Below are 19,913 nucleotides of genomic sequence, written 5' to 3'. Positions count from 1 at the left end.
TCTCCTGCCTTCTTCTGCACCTCTGTTGCTTCTTTCTGCACTTCTCTTGCCTCTTTTTGGATCAGTGGCTTCATTTTGCACATTCCCATACCTCTTTCTGCACCTGTCTTGCTTCTTTCTGCACCCCTGTTGTCTTTTTCTGCACTCGTCTTCCCTCTTTTTGCACCTCTCTAGCCTCTTCCTCCATCTCACTTGCCTCTTACTGTACTTCTCCTGCCTCTTTCTATACCTTTGTTGCTTCTTTTAGCAATTCTCTTGCCTCTTTCTATACTTCTCTTGCCTGTTTCTGCACCTCTCTTGCCTCTTTCTGCACCTCTCTTGCCTCTTTCTGCACTTCTCTTGCCTCTTTCGGCATCCCTCTAGCCTCTTTCTGAATCCCTCTTGCTTGTTTCTGCACTTCTTTTGCCTCTTTCTGTTCCCCTCCTGCCTCCTTCTGCGCCTCTGTTGTTTCTTACTGCACTGCTCTTGCTTCTTCTGTACTTCACTTGCAAATTTCTGCATGCCTCTTTTGGCACCCCTCTTCTCTCGCTGTTCTGGTGCTTCTCACCCTTTGGGCACCTCAGGAACCGGAATATATATAGAAAAGCTGGACCCTTACCCAGAAAGTGTGTATTTTGTGAATAATTTACAGCTACTAATCTGTGGTTTACCACCACTATTGTGGTCACAAACCATTGATTGCATCCTTTTCTAAATCTCAGCTAGGGGGGGGCTCCTCTTTTACGTTCCCTTTTGTTTGTAATTCAGGAAAGGTTGCAAAAGCCATTTTCTACCCTTTTGATTTGGTTAAGCAAAGCATCGATGTTTGATTTTGTGATTAGGAGAATTGAAGGGTTTGTGGCTCCAAAGGGCTTTGTACAGCTGGTCTTATATTCCTAGAGCTACACTATGTGACAAAATACATTTAGACAGTAATATTTATATAAAGTGCATAATAATACTTATATTATACAGCTTGCCGGAACTGTGAACATATGTGCTGTTTACATGAAATTTGTTGGTAAAGGCACTTAGATAAGCAATTAAGCAGTGAGAAAAGACAGCAGGAACATTTTCAAAATGTCAAATTGGCATGCATTAATATAATTTTATGAGCTTTTGCACACAATTAAATGTGCATATCATAGCTTTGGTACTGGCTGTGTAGTACAAAGTGATTACAAAAAGTTGTAAGTTATAAGGTACTTACGCTCTATTATTGTGTAAGTTGCATTAAAGCCATCCCTTTCCACGGTACCGTCAGAGACAAACTTAACTGTCAAAAAGTTTCCAGTGGAGATAAATGCAGCTGGTAAACTGGAGCCACAGAAGGTACCAACTACATTGGCATTTTCATTATCTCCATCATACAGCTGGAAGAGAAATGCAGCATGTTACTAAGCGTTCTCAGTGGTGGCGGGAAGGTAATTCCTCTGGTAACTGTGATCACTCGAAATCTGCATGAAACAAATTGAGCATCACCCAAATCTTTGCTCCTACAAAGACTCTTGCCCCTGTATGTATGTCGGTGCTTTAAAGTCATTGACAGCTCTATCCGCAGTAAGACCTATCCTGGACCATTCTCTCATCAGCTCATTAGCTCATCAGCAGAGAATGGTTTTCCTTTGTGTTATTTGTACCCATCCTGCCACTGCTTTATCAGTAAACTGCATTAGCAAGCACATGCAGGAAGCTCTGGTCTCCGACGATATCTTTTTCAAATTAACTTTATTTGACTGGAAAAAATAAACAGTATCTGGTGAATATGAAGAAGGCTCAAAGTGTGCCCGTATATTTCTGGGCGATTAACAAGTCTGAAAATTCTTATGCCAATGTATAAGGTGGGGGAAAATAAAAAGGTGGCAGGTTATCTGCTTGAAATAATCCCAGCCAATGTTTGAATGGTGGAGCAGGGGCAGTGGCACCGGGCCCAAAAGATGTCAGAACTCCTCTGAACACCTAATATTGCTATATTTTACAACTAAACATGCAGTCATCAGTTCAGTTATCCATCAAGCACTAGGGTCATGATTTCAATAGTGCAGCAGGTGCAGTGGCACTGGGACCAAAAGCTTCAGGCCCCCACTAAACACCTAATATTGCTATATTTTATTCCTAAACAGGAAACCAAACTTGCAGTTACCTTGCAGACAACAGGGTCACAATTTGAATGGTGCAGCAGGTGGAGTAGCACAGGGCCCAAAAATGGTCAGAACTCTCCTAAACACATAATATTGCTAAATTTGACTACTAAACAGGCAGTCACAATTGTAGTTAACTTGCAGTTAAAAGGGATTTTATTTGAATGGTGTACCAGGTGCAGTGGCACTGAGGCCAAAAGCTCTAGGAACCCACTAGACCCAGATTTTTGCTAAACTTTACTACTAAACAAGACAGTCACAAGTGCATTTATCTAGCAGGGAATAGGGTCATGATTTGAGTGATGCAGCAAGTTCAGAAGCATCAGTACCAAAAGCTCTAGTCACACCACTAAACACCTAATATTGCTATATTTTACTACTAAAGAAACAAGTGCAGTTACTTTGCAGACAATTGGGTCATGATTTGAATGGTGCAGCAGGTGCATTGGCACCAGACCCAAATGTTCTCAGAACTCCTCTACACCCCTAATATTGCTATATTTTACTACTATGCAGGCAAACAAAATTGAAATTATCTTGCAGTTAAAAAGGGCTTGATTTGAATGGTGCAGCGGATGAAGTGGCACCGGCACCAAAAGCTCTAGGGACCCCAATAAACACAGAATATTGATAAACTTTACTACTAAACAAGACAGTCACAAGTGCCGTTATCTAACTGGCACTAGGGGCATTATTTCAATTGTGCTGCAGGTGCAGTGGCACTGGGACCAAAAGTTGTCAGAAATCTAAACACCAAATATTGCTATATTTAATTACTAAATAAGCAGCCACAATTGTAGTTACCATGCAGGCACTAGCTTCAATATTTCAAGGGTGCAGCAGGTGCAGTGACACTGGGGCCCAAAGCTCTAGAAACCCCTCTAAACACCAAATACAGTAATATTTTACTACTAAACAGGCAGTCACAAGTGTAGTTACCTTACAGGTAATAGGGTCATTATTTGAATGGTGCAGCAGGTGCAGTGGCGTTGCGGTAAAAAGTTGTCATAACACCTCTAAACACTAAGTTTTGCTACATTTTACTACTAAACAAGTAGTCAGAATTGCAGTTATCTTGCAAGCACTAAGGGCATGATTTGAATGGTGCAGCAGGTGCAGCGACACCGGGCAAAAGTTGGCAGACCTCCTCTATTCAGATAATATTGCTATTACATCAATGAATTCGCCGGGACGCCTCTTTGCTGGGGCAGCTGCGCGCTTTAAAAAACCTGTAACATAACATATTATTTCCCTCCTTCATTTCCTTTTTCAAAATGTTGCTATTACTTACCTGCACTATACTACTAGTATCAGCACAAAATATTAGCTTTTTGTACATAAAAAAGTCACAAAACGTTAACAGACTTCCTGTAACTTATATTGTACAACTACTCAGCAAGCTAAAACTTACAAGAAAACAGCTTATTATTAATCATGTATGTGAAACATAATGCATTTACCAATGCTTGTTTTACTGGCTGCAGCTGTTCGTTCAGTGATGGAACCCATGGCGTCGGATTGGTAACGTGGGCACTCGGGCAATGCACGAGGGGCCAGTATCTGAAATCCTGCTGTGGACTTCTTTTTTGGGTAGCCTTGGGGGGCTGATTTGGGCGGTGCCTGTGTTCGATGCCTCCAGCGGCCCAGTGGGTGCCTGAGTGGCCTTTCTGGAGGCAGATGGGTGTCCACTACCTCCCTCTTATCAACGGCAGTCGTGCACTCCCTGTCTCTTGCTGGGCCGGCCCATTAATGCATGCATAGTGAGCGGGCAGGGGGCCTAAGCAGAAGTGGCCTGACATGTTTTCAGGTGTCTTTCACCAGTGTAAACAAATCTGTGCGTTTGTTTAAAACCCCCTTTTTTAAATAAAATTTTGCAGAGGCAGTGGTTTGCGGAAAGGCAATATGCAAATGTGGGCCACTTTTTTTAGCGTTACTGGGTGATTTCTAATCCCAATCCGACCCTGGGACCCAAGATGGGAGGGTGGAGGGGGAGGACACTTACAGATGGGCAACGTGCCCAGCTAGCCCTCCAATGATGCCACTATGTGTCCTTTACTAGAGGTGGGCGGAATTTGAGTAATCGCGTTATGGAAATCTCCGTGAAATGGGTAAAAATGTCTGCGAACAAGCAGAAATTCCGCAAACACGTGGAATTTCTTGTTCGCAATGCTTTTTTCCTGTTCGCAATGGCTGTTTGCGTGCTCGGGGGGAAATATCTCACGAACACACATTTTGAGAATGCGAACAAGCAAAAAAAATTGCGAACTCGCGGAATGCCGAATATTGGTCAATTTCGCGTTTTCCACAGAACGCGAAATTACCCAAATTTCGCAAATTCCACGAGCGAAACGGAATTTACCTCTCAGGCCTATCCTTTACCTTCAACTGAACTCGTAACTTAGCGAGAGGAAACTATGCGGCTTATTTACAAACCCATTGCGCCGCCGGTCCGTCACTTTCAACATAGGAAGAAGTGAGATATGGACAGCGCAGGGGGCTTGTAAATAAGGGCCCTGATAATGCCCCTCATGCATAAGCTATTCCATTTCTTATTATAACCCCATGAAATAGCAAATGCGCACTCTTTCTACTGCAGTGAGGCAGCGCACAACCAGTTCTTTCTGTCTCCTTTCATCACATCTCGATCCTTTGCTCTTACCCTCGCATAGTCGTATATACAGTTGCCTCCTGATGCCGCCTCCAGTACAAAGGCCGAGAAAGTGAAGTTGATGATCTTGTTGACGGGTGCCGCGATGGTCCACACACAGTTCAGGTTGTTGTCGTACTTCCCGTCACGGTTGGCATCTGGCGAGCTGAGGCTACCGCTGGGGTTTGCCAGGTAGCCTCCACACCCGTGCTGCGGGCCTGCAACACAAGCAGAGAATGAGCATGTCAATGTGAATTCCTGAGAGGCATACCTGACTTTATATGTGAGAGAGCGCCATTTACAGTGAAATTTGTAGGGGTGCAGCATATGTACAAGTAGTCAGCACCCGCATATATAGAGGCCTGTTAATCATAGTTAGATTCAAGGTATGAAAAGTGCTAAAGTGAATTGGTATCAGAATATGTGCAGAGCCAACGTTACAAAGTGGAGTCTGTAAACGTTTGAAGATTCAGGAATGCTGCACTTATATACCAGACAACTCTAAGGATCTGGAGACATATATAAGCAACATTACTGCGATCCATTATGAGATCGAGGACTTGACCCAAGAGAATACATGGGAGACTGTTGGTAAGGGATTTGGAAAGGTTGGAAGCTGGTTTGCCAACCTAGGAAAGGGTTTCCTTGGTTTTGTACTGAAACCCCTTATCATAGCAGTGGAATGTGTGATCGCCTTGTGGGATTTAGTGAGGTTGTGCAAGTGGTACAAGGCGAATAGATTGGCGATATCAATGAGAGTGCAAGAGATGCGAATGGAAAGACTGCAAGATAATCAATAACGCAGTTTGAGAGCATTGGAGATGCTCAAGAGGGGAAAAATGGCAACAAGCTCTGTTTAGTTCAGTTCTTACCCTGCGGATGAAGTGAGGGTGGTGATGACACGGGTCATCAAAGGGGGGAACTGAGAGAGCGCCATTTACAGTGAAATTTGTAGGGGTGCAGCATATGTACAAGTAGTCAGCACCCGCATATATAGAGGCCTGTTAATCATAGTTAGATGCAAGGTATGAAAAGTGCTAAAGTGAATTGGTATCAGAATATGTGCAGAGCCAATGTTACAAAGTGCAATCCATGCTTGCTGACATATATAGATGCTTGTAAAATTAAACCTTCTCCTGTGCAACGTGTGTTTAACAATGAAATAGAATTTGAGATCTGCGTTATCTGAAACGTAACGAATTACATATATATATATATCTTTGCTTAAAGTAGAAGATGCATTTACTGTTTAAGGTTTGATGCCTAGTGAACTAAGAGAACAAGTTAATGTAAAACGTTGGGCCTATAACACAAGCAGAGGCCTAGTTAATGGAAACGGTGCAGGCCTGTTGAGAAATGTCTTGCTTAAACATTGAGCTGTAGACAGGATTGATAGATGTGACCTTTAGAAATGTTGCAATAATCATAGACTGCGAGTTATTTGTGTGTATTCCTTTGCAGGCGCCTCATCAAGCAGATAGTGTAGTAGAAGGGCCCATTGTGTGTGTATGTTGGGATTCTAGACCTAGACATGGAGGAGTAGACCCGGAATTCAAGGAGGCAACTTGAAAGGATGAAGAGCCTGAGACCCAAGGACGGCTGAACGGACAAAGATGGATCCTCGCCATGTGGAATTTTACAGAACTCAATACCTTCTAGATGGGCGTACCTATAGGCGTGTCGACAACATTGTGGGGTTTCGTATTAGGGACAGTGCCCCGAGGGTGGAGGCAGAGCAGATGGCTGAGGAGCTAGAGAGAGCGGTCGCATGGGCAAGGAGCTTAGCAGCAGTGATGGAAATTTTAGTCTAAGAGAGAAGGTGGCGAACTTCTTAGGAAGTCTCCACGGCTGACACCTTTGTTTAGGTTGGGCTATTGTTGAGTAGGGATGTCATCTAGCATAGAGTAGGGACAGACTAATCTGAATTTATGTCTTTTATCCTGATGAGCACCAGACACAAGTTATAGCTATCCTGTTTAGTTTAATGGTTCTGGAATTGATTCTCGTTCTTTTCATTAGTCGGTTAAGACTTTTCCGTAGGATTATGTTTGTACTAGTACCTGTTTATCTTCTGAACCTCTTGCTGAGGTGCCTGTATCTCCAGTTATTTTTGGTTATGTAATAAACCTTTTAAATTCAGTCTTTAGTCAGTGGTTCTTTGGGGAAAGCAATTGGGTATTCTGAAATTGATTTATTTAGTTGTGACTAGATTGCCTAAATTCACTCTATGACAGGTAAAAAGGTCCAGTCGACCTGTGACGGGATTCTGGAGAATGGTAAGCAGACTCAAGAAGTGAAATCCCGCCTTTTCAGTTGGTAGCAGAGGATGGTTAAGCGGGGGGAGAGTGCTGGAGCAGTGATTGGAGATGTGTTTGGAGCAGCGATACCTATGTTAGGAGTCATTTTGAATGACATCAAGATAAGACGGTTAGCAACTGTAGTGGATGAACTGTCAATGAATACAGCCAAGTCATTAGTGTTGGTTGAGGGTGAGATGTTGTCGATAAGGACAATGGTTTTACAGAACCGTCTTGCCCTAGACGTCCTCCTAGCAAAAGAGGGCGGAGTCTGTAAACGTTTGAAGATTCAGGAATGCTGCACTTATATACCAGACAACTCTAAGGATCTGGAGACATATATAAGCAACATTACTGCGATCCATTATGAGATCGAGGACTTGACCCAAGAGAATACATGGGAGACTGTTGGTAAGGGATTTGGAAAGGTTGGAAGCTGGTTTGCCAACCTAGGAAAGGGTTTCCTTGGTTTTGTACTGAAACCCCTTATCATAGCAGTGGAATGTGTGATCGCCTTGTGGGATTTAGTGAGGTTGTGCAAGTGGTACAAGGCGAATAGATTGGCGATATCAATGAGAGTGCAAGAGATGCGAATGGAAAGACTGCAAGATAATCAATAACGCAGTTTGAGAGCATTGGAGATGCTCAAGAGGGGAAAAATGGCAACAAGCTCTGTTTAGTTCAGTTCTTACCCTGCGGATGAAGTGAGGGTGGTGATGACACGGGTCATCAAAGGGGGGAACTGAGAGAGCGCCATTTACAGTGAAATTTGTAGGGGTGCAGCATATGTACAAGTAGTCAGCACCCGCATATATAGAGGCCTGTTAATCATAGTTAGATGCAAGGTATGAAAAGTGCTAAAGTGAATTGGTATCAGAATATGTGCAGAGCCAATGTTACAAAGTGCAATCCATGCTTGCTGACATATATAGATGCTTGTAAAATTAAACCTTCTCCTGTGCAACGTGTGTTTAACAATGAAATAGAATTTGAGATCTGCGTTATCTGAAACGTAACGAATTACATATATATATATATGATTTGCTTAAAGTAGAAGATGCATTTACTGTTTAAGGTTTGATGCCTAGTGAACTAAGAGAACAAGTTAATGTAAAACGTTGGGCCTATAACACAAGCAGAGGCCTAGTTAATGGAAACGGTGCAGGCCTGTTGAGAAATGTCTTGCTTAAACATTGAGCTGTAGACAGGATTGATAGATGTGACCTTTAGAAATGTTGCAATAATCATAGACTGCGAGTTATTTGTGTGTATTCCTTTGCAGGCGCCTCATCAAGCAGATAGTGTAGTAGAAGGGCCCATTGTGTGTGTATGTTGGGATTCTAGACCTAGACATGGAGGAGTAGACCCGGAATTCAAGGAGGCAACTTGAAAGGATGAAGAGCCTGAGACCCAAGGACGGCTGAACGGACAAAGATGGATCCTCGCCATGTGGAATTTTACAGAACTCAATACCTTCTAGATGGGCGTACCTATAGGCGTGTCAACAACATTGTGGGGTTTCGTATTAGGGACAGTGCCCCGAGGGTGGAGGCAGAGCAGATGGCTGAGGAGCTAGAGAGAGCGGTCGCATGGGCAAGGAGCTTAGCAGCAGTGATGGAAATTTTAGTCTAAGAGAGAAGGTGGCGAACTTCTTAGGAAGTCTCCACGGCTGACACCTTTGGTTAGGTTGGGCTATTGTTGAGTAGGGATGTCATCTAGCATAGAGTAGGGACAGACTAATCTGAATTTATGTCTTTTATCCTGATGAGCACCAGACACAAGTTATAGCTATCCTGTTTAGTTTAATGGTTCTGGAATTGATTCTCGTTCTTTTCATTAGTCGGTTAAGACTTTTCCGTAGGATTATGTTTGTACTAGTACCTGTTTATCTTCTGAACCTCTTGCTGAGGTGCCTGTATCTCCAGTTATTTTTGGTTATGTAATAAACCTTTTAAATTCAGTCTTTAGTCAGTGGTTCTTTGGGGAAAGCAATTGGGTATTCTGAAATTGATTTATTTAGTTGTGACTAGATTGCCTAAATTCACTCTATGACAGGTAAAAAGGTCCAGTCGACCTGTGACGGGATTCTGGAGAATGGTAAGCAGACTCAAGAAGTGAAATCCCGCCTTTTCAGTTGGTAGCAGAGGATGGTTAAGCGGGGGGAGAGTGCTGGAGCAGTGATTGGAGATGTGTTTGGAGCAGCGATACCTATGTTAGGAGTCATTTTGAATGACATCAAGATAAGACGGTTAGCAACTGTAGTGGATGAACTGTCAATGAATACAGCCAAGTCATTAGTGTTGGTTGAGGGTGAGATGTTGTCGATAAGGACAATGGTTTTACAGAACCGTCTTGCCCTAGACGTCCTCCTAGCAAAAGAGGGCGGAGTCTGTAAACGTTTGAAGATTCAGGAATGCTGCACTTATATACCAGACAACTCTAAGGATCTGGAGACATATATAAGCAACATTACTGCGATCCATTATGAGATCGAGGACTTGACCCAAGAGAATACATGGGAGACTGTTGGTAAGGGATTTGGAAAGGTTGGAAGCTGGTTTGCCAACCTAGGAAAGGGTTTCCTTGGTTTTGTACTGAAACCCCTTATCATAGCAGTGGAATGTGTGATCGCCTTGTGGGATTTAGTGAGGTTGTGCAAGTGGTACAAGGCGAATAGATTGGCGATATCAATGAGAGTGCAAGAGATGCGAATGGAAAGACTGCAAGATAATCAATAACGCAGTTTGAGAGCATTGGAGATGCTCAAGAGGGGAAAAATGGCAACAAGCTCTGTTTAGTTCAGTTCTTACCCTGCGGATGAAGTGAGGGTGGTGATGACACGGGTCATCAAAGGGGGGAACTGAGAGAGCGCCATTTACAGTGAAATTTGTAGGGGTGCAGCATATGTACAAGTAGTCAGCACCCGCATATATAGAGGCCTGTTAATCATAGTTAGATGCAAGGTATGAAAAGTGCTAAAGTGAATTGGTATCAGAATATGTGCAGAGCCAATGTTACAAAGTGCAATCCATGCTTGCTGACATATATAGATGCTTGTAAAATTAAACCTTCTCCTGTGCAACGTGTGTTTAACAATGAAATAGAATTTGAGATCTGCGTTATCTGAAACGTAACGAATTACATATATATATATATGATTTGCTTAAAGTAGAAGATGCATTTACTGTTTAAGGTTTGATGCCTAGTGAACTAAGAGAACAAGTTAATGTAAAACGTTGGGCCTATAACACAAGCAGAGGCCTAGTTAATGGAAACGGTGCAGGCCTGTTGAGAAATGTCTTGCTTAAACATTGAGCTGTAGACAGGATTGATAGATGTGACCTTTAGAAATGTTGCAATAATCATAGACTGCGAGTTATTTGTGTGTATTCCTTTGCAGGCGCCTCATCAAGCAGATAGTGTAGTAGAAGGGCCCATTGTGTGTGTATGTTGGGATTCTAGACCTAGACATGGAGGAGTAGACCCGGAATTCAAGGAGGCAACTTGAAAGGATGAAGAGCCTGAGACCCAAGGACGGCTGAACGGACAAAGATGGATCCTCGCCATGTGGAATTTTACAGAACTCAATACCTTCTAGATGGGCGTACCTATAGGCGTGTCGACAACATTGTGGGGTTTCGTATTAGGGACAGTGCCCCGAGGGTGGAGGCAGAGCAGATGGCTGAGGAGCTAGAGAGAGCGGTCGCATGGGCAAGGAGCTTAGCAGCAGTGATGGAAATTTAGTCTAAGAGAGAAGGTGGCGAACTTCTTAGGAAGTCTCCACGGCTGACACCTTTGGTTAGGTTGGGCTATTGTTGAGTAGGGATGTCATCTAGCATAGAGTAGGGACAGACTAATCTGAATTTATGTCTTTTATCCTGATGAGCACCAGACACAAGTTATAGCTCTCCTGTTTAGTTTAATGGTTCTGGAATTGATTCTCGTTCTTTTCATTAGTCGGTTAAGACTTTTCCGTAGGATTATGTTTGTACTAGTACCTGTTTATCTTCTGAACCTCTTGCTGAGGTGCCTGTATCTCCAGTTATTTTTGGTTATGTAATAAACCTTTTAAATTCAGTCTTTAGTCAGTGGTTCTTTGGGGAAAGCAATTGGGTATTCTGAAATTGATTTATTTAGTTGTGACTAGATTGCCTAAATTCACTCTATGACAGGTAAAAAGGTCCAGTCGACCTGTGACGGGATTCTGGAGAATGGTAAGCAGACTCAAGAAGTGAAATCCCGCCTTTTCAGTTGGTAGCAGAGGATGGTTAAGCGGGGGGAGAGTGCTGGAGCAGTGATTGGAGATGTGTTTGGAGCAGCGATACCTATGTTAGGAGTCATTTTGAATGACATCAAGATAAGACGGTTAGCAACTGTAGTGGATGAACTGTCAATGAATACAGCCAAGTCATTAGTGTTGGTTGAGGGTGAGATGTTGTCGATAAGGACAATGGTTTTACAGAACCGTCTTGCCCTAGACGTCCTCCTAGCAAAAGAGGGCGGAGTCTGTAAACGTTTGAAGATTCAGGAATGCTGCACTTATATACCAGACAACTCTAAGGATCTGGAGACATATATAAGCAACATTACTGCGATCCATTATGAGATCGAGGACTTGACCCAAGAGAATACATGGGAGACTGTTGGTAAGGGATTTGGAAAGGTTGGAAGCTGGTTTGCCAACCTAGGAAAGGGTTTCCTTGGTTTTGTACTGAAACCCCTTATCATAGCAGTGGAATGTGTGATCGCCTTGTGGGATTTAGTGAGGTTGTGCAAGTGGTACAAGGCGAATAGATTGGCGATATCAATGAGAGTGCAAGAGATGCGAATGGAAAGACTGCAAGATAATCAATAACGCAGTTTGAGAGCATTGGAGATGCTCAAGAGGGGAAAAATGGCAACAAGCTCTGTTTAGTTCAGTTCTTACCCTGCGGATGAAGTGAGGGTGGTGATGACACGGGTCATCAAAGGGGGGAACTGAGAGAGCGCCATTTACAGTGAAATTTGTAGGGGTGCAGCATATGTACAAGTAGTCAGCACCCGCATATATAGAGGCCTGTTAATCATAGTTAGATGTAAGGTATGAAAAGTTCTAAAGTGAATTGGTATCAGAATATGTGCAGAGCCAATGTTACAAAGTGCAATCCATGCTTGCTGACATATATAGATGCTTGTAAAATTAAACCTTCTCCTGTGCAACGTGTGTTTAACAATGAAATAGAATTTGAGATCTGCGTTATCTGAAACGTAACGAATTACATATATATATATATGATTTGCTTAAAGTAGAAGATGCATTTACTGTTTAAGGTTTGATGCCTAGTGAACTAAGAGAACAAGTTAATGTAAAACGTTGGGCCTATAACACAAGCAGAGGCCTAGTTAATGGAAACGGTGCAGGCCTGTTGAGAAATGTCTTGCTTAAACATTGAGCTGTAGACAGGATTGTTAGATGTGACCTTTAGAAATGTTGCAATAATCATAGACTGCGAGTTATTTGTGTGTATTCCTTTGCAGGCGCCTCATCAAGCAGATAGTGTAGTAGAAGGGCCCATTGTGTGTGTATGTTGGGATTCTAGACCTAGACATGGAGGAGTAGACCCGGAATTCAAGGAGGCAACTTGAAAGGATGAAGAGCCTGAGACCCAAGGACGGCTGAACGGACAAAGATGGATCCTCGCCATGTGGAATTTTACAGAACTCAATACCTTCTAGATGGGCGTACCTATAGGCGTGTCGACAACATTGTGGGGTTTCGTATTAGGGACAGTGCCCCGAGGGTGGAGGCAGAGCAGATGGCTGAGGAGCTAGAGAGAGCGGTCGCATGGGCAAGGAGCTTAGCAGCAGTGATGGAAATTTTAGTCTAAGAGAGAAGGTGGCGAACTTCTTAGGAAGTCTCCACGGCTGACACCTTTGGTTAGGTTGGGCTATTGTTGAGTAGGGATGTCATCTAGCATAGAGTAGGGACAGACTAATCTGAATGTATGTCTTTTATCCTGATGAGCACCAGAAAACAAGTTATAGCTATCCTGTTTAGTTTAATGGTTCTGGAATTGATTCTCGTTCTTTTCATTAGTCGGTTAAGACTTTTCCGTAGGATTATGTTTGTACTAGTACCTGTTTATCTTCTGAACCTCTTGCTGAGGTGCCTGTATCTCCAGTTATTTTTGGTTATGTAATAAACCTTTTAAATTCAGTCTTTAGTCAGTGGTTCTTTGGGGAAAGCAATTGGGTATTCTGAAATTGATTTATTTAGTTGTAACTAGATTGCCTAAATTCACTCTATGACAGGTAAAAAGGTCCAGTCGACCTGTGACGGGATTCTGGAGAATGGTAAGCAGACTCAAGAAGTGAAATCCCGCCTTTTCATATGTTTCTTTGTTGCAGCCAATGCGGAACCTGCTTGGTATTGCAGCATTCACCGGAAATGAATTAGCCATTTTTTATTTTGTTTGCTTTTATTTAAGCATCGCTGGCCAAGAAGTATTCCAGTTTCTACTGTAAGAGAGAAACATGCTTTCAAGTTCTTAGCAAGTGATGATGCATGCAGATGGGTAACCCTTCCCTTTCAATTTTCTGGCGCTTTCTGGGCAGCTAAAAAAGAGATATATAGCTTTATGAATGGTGTGATCCTCTCCCACAGGGCACTCTGCATGCCTAGAGCCCTCCACATATTTGACAGATAGAAGAGTCCCCGGGTTGCACTTTAATTTTCCAAGGACCCTGTTTTATGGTGAAACGATAAGACAAATACGATAACCTTATCCACAGGTTCGGACGTTGTCGACATCACAGTTAGGTAGCTCTGGTTGTCTACCACACTTTTTGGTCAGTTTCAGAACTAATATAACATATCCATCAAACTGTGAATTTAATGAAAGCTCACTTTACATCTGTATACAGTGGTGCCTGAACACAAAGAGAAAGATATGCCGAGAGAGAAGAGAGGAAGAAGCAACACAGATGTCATTTTGTGCTTTGCTTCAGTATGGTCTCTCTTCTTGAGCCTGCAGAGGGAGCTCAAACATTAAAAGTGACCTTAAACATATTGGCATATCACTTTCAGAAACAATATTTCCAATCGTTATCGCGTTCAGGAACAACTATTTACACATACACACACAGGAATTATTGACATCAGTGCTTTAAATGGACCGGTATTATCCGGTACTGAGTACCGGCACCTTTTTATTTAGAGGAGTACCTGCACTTCTCAAGAGTGACGTAATACTTTTAATTGGAGAGTACCTCTCAGAATCAAGCAGGTACTTCACATGTGAGTACTACTGCTTCGCTCAAGTGTCTGCAGCTCGAGCTCTGTAGCAAACAGGTGATATGCTCGGTTTCCTGCGCCATGGCAGTGTTCTCATGTTTGCTGCTGGGTGGGGGTTAAACACGAGTAGCGGGCGAATGGCTCCATGCCTCTTCATTCCTCAACATGCACATATTTACACACATAAAGGCAGACACACAGAGACCCACAGCTGCAGATCCTGAGACTCGGCTTACAAAAGGGGGGGTTTATTTTGCGCCCCCCTTATATCACTTTTCCCATGTCTCTTCCATGGTCTGCGGTCTCAGTACCAAAACTGCAGATTGGGCCATTGGAAATGTTGGGACCTGAACCAATTGTGGTCCACAGACTCTGAGACTAGTTAGAGGATTCCACGACATGGATACACTTTTTTTGTTAATCACTAAGGGGGCTCCTTTGATGGAACCCCAGTAAGGCTGGAGTGTCATGGTGCGCTCACACTGCCACAATAAGTGGTCGTTTGCTTTTACATTCGGGATGTGGGCCTCATTAGCAAGAACATGGGGGCATATTAGCAAGAACCTCGTTAAAATTATCGCCGTTTTAGCGGCAGAAAACAGCGATAATGGGATTGCTAATATGCGTTATAGAATTCCAATAGAAACCCAGGTTAAATGTTCTGCACATCTAACCTGGGCTTCTATTGGAATTCTATAACGCATATTAGCAAGCTCATTATCGCCGTTTTAGTGGCAGTTTCCTGCCACTAAAACGACGATAAGTTTAACGAGGTTCTTGCTAATATGCCCCATGGATTTTAAAACTTGTCAGCCATTGTTAGGTTTCCTTCCATAGTCTGCGGTCTCAATACCAAAACTGCAGACTGAGGATCGGACATGCAGAGGCCACAACTACTTGAGGTCCACAGACTTCGAGAAGGGTTTGCAGACCCTACAACAAATATTTTAAAACTTTTTTATTTGAGAACTCTAGAATGGAGGTCCTTTGAAGGGACTCCAAGTCCCCTCAAAGACCCCTGAGACTCATTGTGTGCTCACCCTGCCGCATTTTATCGCCTTTTGCATTTATTCTGAGGATGCAGGATCTGTGTCCCGGGTCTTGTAATGAAGGCTAAAAAAGACAGATTTTCTTGTGGCCAGCCAGTCCAAGTCTTGGGTCTGAAGTCTCTGTTTTGAGTACTTGGACCTAAAATAAACAACAAGGTGAAAAGATCCCCTGTGCAATAGGATTTTTTTCGTTAAATTTAGTTTGTAGATGGCCCTTGAAACAAAGGGGCTTATTTAAAATCCCATTGTGCCGCCAGAGCGTCATTTTTATTAACGCATCAGCAGCTTAATCGGCTTCCTCATATTTGCAAGGCCATGTAAAGTCACCCAGCGTGACTTTTCGCATCCTTGTAAATATGTTTCCTATTCACGCGTAACATCTGCGTGAAAGGGGTGTTTCATAGGTGTTCCCACGCAACATCCATGGAACTTGACGTATTCTCAGATTTACAAAGTTTTGTAAACCTGGTAATGCGTCAGAATCTTGTTCCTCCCCAGTGGAGGTAAGCAGGCGCAATAATGAGAAATACTTTTATTTCTCCTAATTTTTTTCTTCTTTCTATTCATGCTGCATTCTGCATTCCTCAGCACAAATAGAAAGAGGAAAATGCCTTTAATGATTGTTTTTGTGCAGGAAGGTGTACCTTCCTTAAAAAAAAAACCCTCAGCGCAAGCACCCTTACGAAGTGACACAAGGAGGTCTGGCCTGGAGCACGGCTGCTGTTTGTGCGCTGGAGCAGGGGAGAAGGACAGGAATGCACCGTTCTTGTAGATACAGCACATTCATGCCCTTTTATTTTGATGCATGGCAGCGCAGCAGGAAGGCTTGCTGCGCTGCTGTGCACCAAAAAATTGTAAATGAGGACCAAAATATCACAGCTGTGGTAGTCCAAGGGACGGCTAAGAAAACATAGCCGGTTATATCCCAACAGAACTGTATTGGATGGAGGGGGCACTGAAACAAAGTATCTCAACTGGATGGCTTGTTGTAACCACCCAAGGTACCGACGGATAAAGCGGTGCCTCCTTTCCTGAGCTGTTGCCAGGTGAGGTGAGGTCCTTTCCTCGTGCAATACGGATGCCATCAGCATTTCGTAACTTTGCAGAGGATTTGTATATCCCTGCATACAGGTGACTAGGTTGTATTTGTTCCAACCTTTTTCTTCTTATATCTTAAAAATATGACAAGAACCTGGTAACTAGATTGAAAATGCTGTTTTGTGCATTAAACAGTAGGCATTGAATGCAAAAAAATGCTTATGTGTTGTTTATGGATTTATGTGGTTCTGTAGCTAAATAATTTCCCATATATTTATGGATTTATTACACAGTTCATATGTTACATAAATTGCAGATTTCACAACAAATGTTTTCTATCTCAAATTTATGAAAAGATTTCTACCAGAAAATGTCTTTAAAACTTGCTTTTTTGCTAGAGAGTTTAGATAACTTGCTGCATAATTTGGTTTCCATGCCGCTTAATCATAGAAGCCCTGACAATGGTAAAGCTCTGCAGAATAGTTAGTGGAGTGACATTATGGTGATGGAATCTGTATTTCACATGATGGTGTGCTTTCCTAAAAGCCCACAGCTCAAGGTAATTCATTGCATGCCTGTTTATCTTGTTTGCAGCCAACTTTGAAAGAAATATCCTCCGTGCGCTGGTTTTCCAGAGACCATTGCTATGTACCAGAGATAAAATGATTAGTTGCAGGAATATGCTGTCCTTTGCTAGTGAAAAAGGTACTGATTTTTCAGTGCTGTGTTCCTCTGAGGAGCATCGGGAAAGTGAAACACATTTTAGCAGCGAACATCTAATAATACGTTTGACAAAAGAGAGCGTGGAACAAAAGGAAAACCGAACTACAATGTTGTAAACTATGCTTGAAAAGAAACATTGTCTCGCTTGGGATTCTACAACTATTGCCCAGAAGAACTACTGTAAGTGGAATACTCTAGGAGGCTATGCTTTACTAATAGCAAACAGCATACATTGCCCAGGCTAGGAATTTTGACATACTGGTAAGTAGGTGGTTGTATGTCAGAATATCATTAATAAAAATACCATCTGACAGAAATATTGTGTAATAAATATCATTTACAAAAGTCATCCCATTGGGTGGAGATTGTCAATGATTAACTACAATTGGTCATGACAAAAAAATCACCTTCCTTGATGTACAAATTACCCTTACTCCAACAAGCATTGAAACTGATCTATACCAAAAAAAACGGACAGAAATAACACTTTGCATTTTTCAAGTTTCCACCAAGCATCTCTTAAACGTCATTTACCCCTCTCACAGATGTTGCTTGTAAAAAGGATCACGTCCAATGAAACACAAGCGATCCTACGGATTAAGGAAATGGGTGAAAGATTTAAGGCAAGGGGTTACCCTAAAACTATGATTGAACAAGCAGAAGAACGGGTATCCTTGACCCCAAGAGATGTACTACTGAAGAGAACAAATAAACCTGAGAATACCAGAATGGTTTTAGTTTCCAAATTCTCAACGTTGAGCCCGGCTTTAAAAAGGATCATATTGAAACATTGGCCAATCCTTAGCATGGAACCGGATTTCAAGACACTGTTTAAAGATCCACCCATCTTCGCGTATACTAGAAATCATAACATCAGAGAAATACTGGCTAAAGAAACATCTGGGCCTTGTGAATATAAGGGCACCAGGCCCTGCATGAATTGCAGTAACTGCAACAATATTATAAAAGGGAGTACAGTAACACACCCTATGAAGGGTTTCAATATCAAACTCAAAACCAACGCAACATGTGACACTACAAACGTAACTTACATGGTTAAATGCCCATGTGGCAAAGTGTACATCGGGAAGACGGAAAGAAAAAGAAAAATCCGGATAAATGAGCACAAATCGAACATTAGGACAAAGAATGAAAAATCTGCCATTGCCTTACATTTCAATGAAATGCAACACCACATCTCACAACTGAAATTTTTGATACTTGAAACTGTGACTAGAAGTGAGGGCAGAGACAATAAAAAATACCTCCTGCAGAGAGAAAACGCCTTGATTTACAAGCTGAACTCTATGAAGCAGTTTGGGCTTAATGACCGCCTGGAATTTTCATGTTACTTATAAATTGTATAATGCCTGTATAGATTTCCCTTGATGCCAGCCCCCTTGTTTGCTGTTTCCCCCGTATTATGTACTGTACTGTCCTTAGTACACGTCATGTTGCTCACCACAATAGCATTACCAATTGTTGTACACCTGTTCTCACACTTTATTTCCACTTTCTATATCATACTCCGAATTGACAACTCATTTTTCATTATGGCCGCCCATATTTTTATGTCAGCTTCAGTCCGTTTTTTATTTGTACGCGAGTGCTACACTCGCAACAGTCCGTTTTCTATCCTTACGGCACGTGTACTTTATTGGCACGCTAACCGCTTACAAGCGAGACGTTACCCTGCCGGTCTACATCCCAGATACGACAATAGCAAATGAACCGATCACCGTAGCAGGACCACACGCAGCAGTATAAGTAAGTCGGCAAATGCCGCGATCCTATCACAACCCATGTGAAGGGTTTCACAGCATTGTATACCTAACCCATACGCTGTACTTTTGTTTTCAGTTAGATCTCAGATCCGACGACACGCTTTAAGACATGTGAGTGTACGAGTATTTAAGCACTAAAACTCGCTGTTCAGTTCTACTCACTCGCCATTTTTCGAATGCACCACTGACCACACGGGTACTTGCACAAATTCACAGCATGTTGTGTGTAACATATGTGAGAACATTGATTGAGTACATGGTACACTTATTTGTTTTAAAATGTCGATGCTATATCCTTTTTGTTGTAGAGCTCCCGGAAGAAGGGCACATATGCCCGAAATGCATCGGAGCATAATTATATATATGTGATCTGTTCGGAAAATAAATGATAATGGAATGAACAAGAATTCCCCCAAAAAATCTTGAAATTGAAGAAAAATATGCAATACATTTTGAATAAATGGTTTGAACACAAACTTAAAGAGGAGTCTGCTTATTTAAAGAACCTAAGGTGTGCCCTACCCAGGGATGCATCCACATTTTTGGTAGCACATTTTCAGTACAAAACGTCAGGTTCTCATCAGATCTACCACTTGGTGGTCTTGTTACTAGTACTTTGGTTTCTGGTGGGGCTATTATGTTGTGTTGTCACATAATTGAGAGGATGGAAGACAGAAGATGCTGAGAAGGTAATTTCTTTGACAATACCGCTTTCAGTCAAAAAGCTCTTTAGAGACCAGCAAGGCAAAATGTTGATGAAATCTTTCATAGGTAGAAAACATGCTTTTCCTTACAAGGGTAAGGGTTTCCAGTTCTCAACCTCAGGTTCTCAAGAGGCCTGCAGTGCAAACACCGACATCAGTTATCCAAGGCCAAGAAAAAAACACTTTCAGCCACATTGTTCATCGAAGAAGTCTATTCCAATCACTCAGCCTTGAAGTCAGAAATCATAGCGCTCCTGACTAGTGGGGAGCATTGCTTA

The 19,913-nt window shown here is 42.4% G+C and overlaps 1 protein-coding gene across 1 annotated transcript in view; it reads right to left on the bottom strand.

Moving 5' to 3' along the window:
* Nucleotides 1-19,913, bottom strand: part of CUBN (cubilin) — a 1,583,269-nt gene that overhangs the window by 101,386 nt on the left and 1,461,970 nt on the right. The window contains exons 60-61 of the mRNA XM_078663578.1: nt 4,780-4,985; nt 1,190-1,352 (exon numbers count right to left, since the gene is read on the bottom strand). Of these exons, the coding sequence (XP_078519704.1) occupies nt 1,190-1,352; nt 4,780-4,985 (369 nt within the window). The remainder of the gene's footprint in view (nt 1-1,189; nt 1,353-4,779; nt 4,986-19,913) is intronic.

This window comes from Lissotriton helveticus, chromosome 10, assembly GCF_964261635.1.
Source record: "Lissotriton helveticus chromosome 10, aLisHel1.1, whole genome shotgun sequence".
Lineage (NCBI taxonomy): Eukaryota > Metazoa > Chordata > Amphibia > Caudata > Salamandridae > Lissotriton > Lissotriton helveticus.
This window is presented reverse-complemented; position numbering and strand designations above follow the sequence as displayed.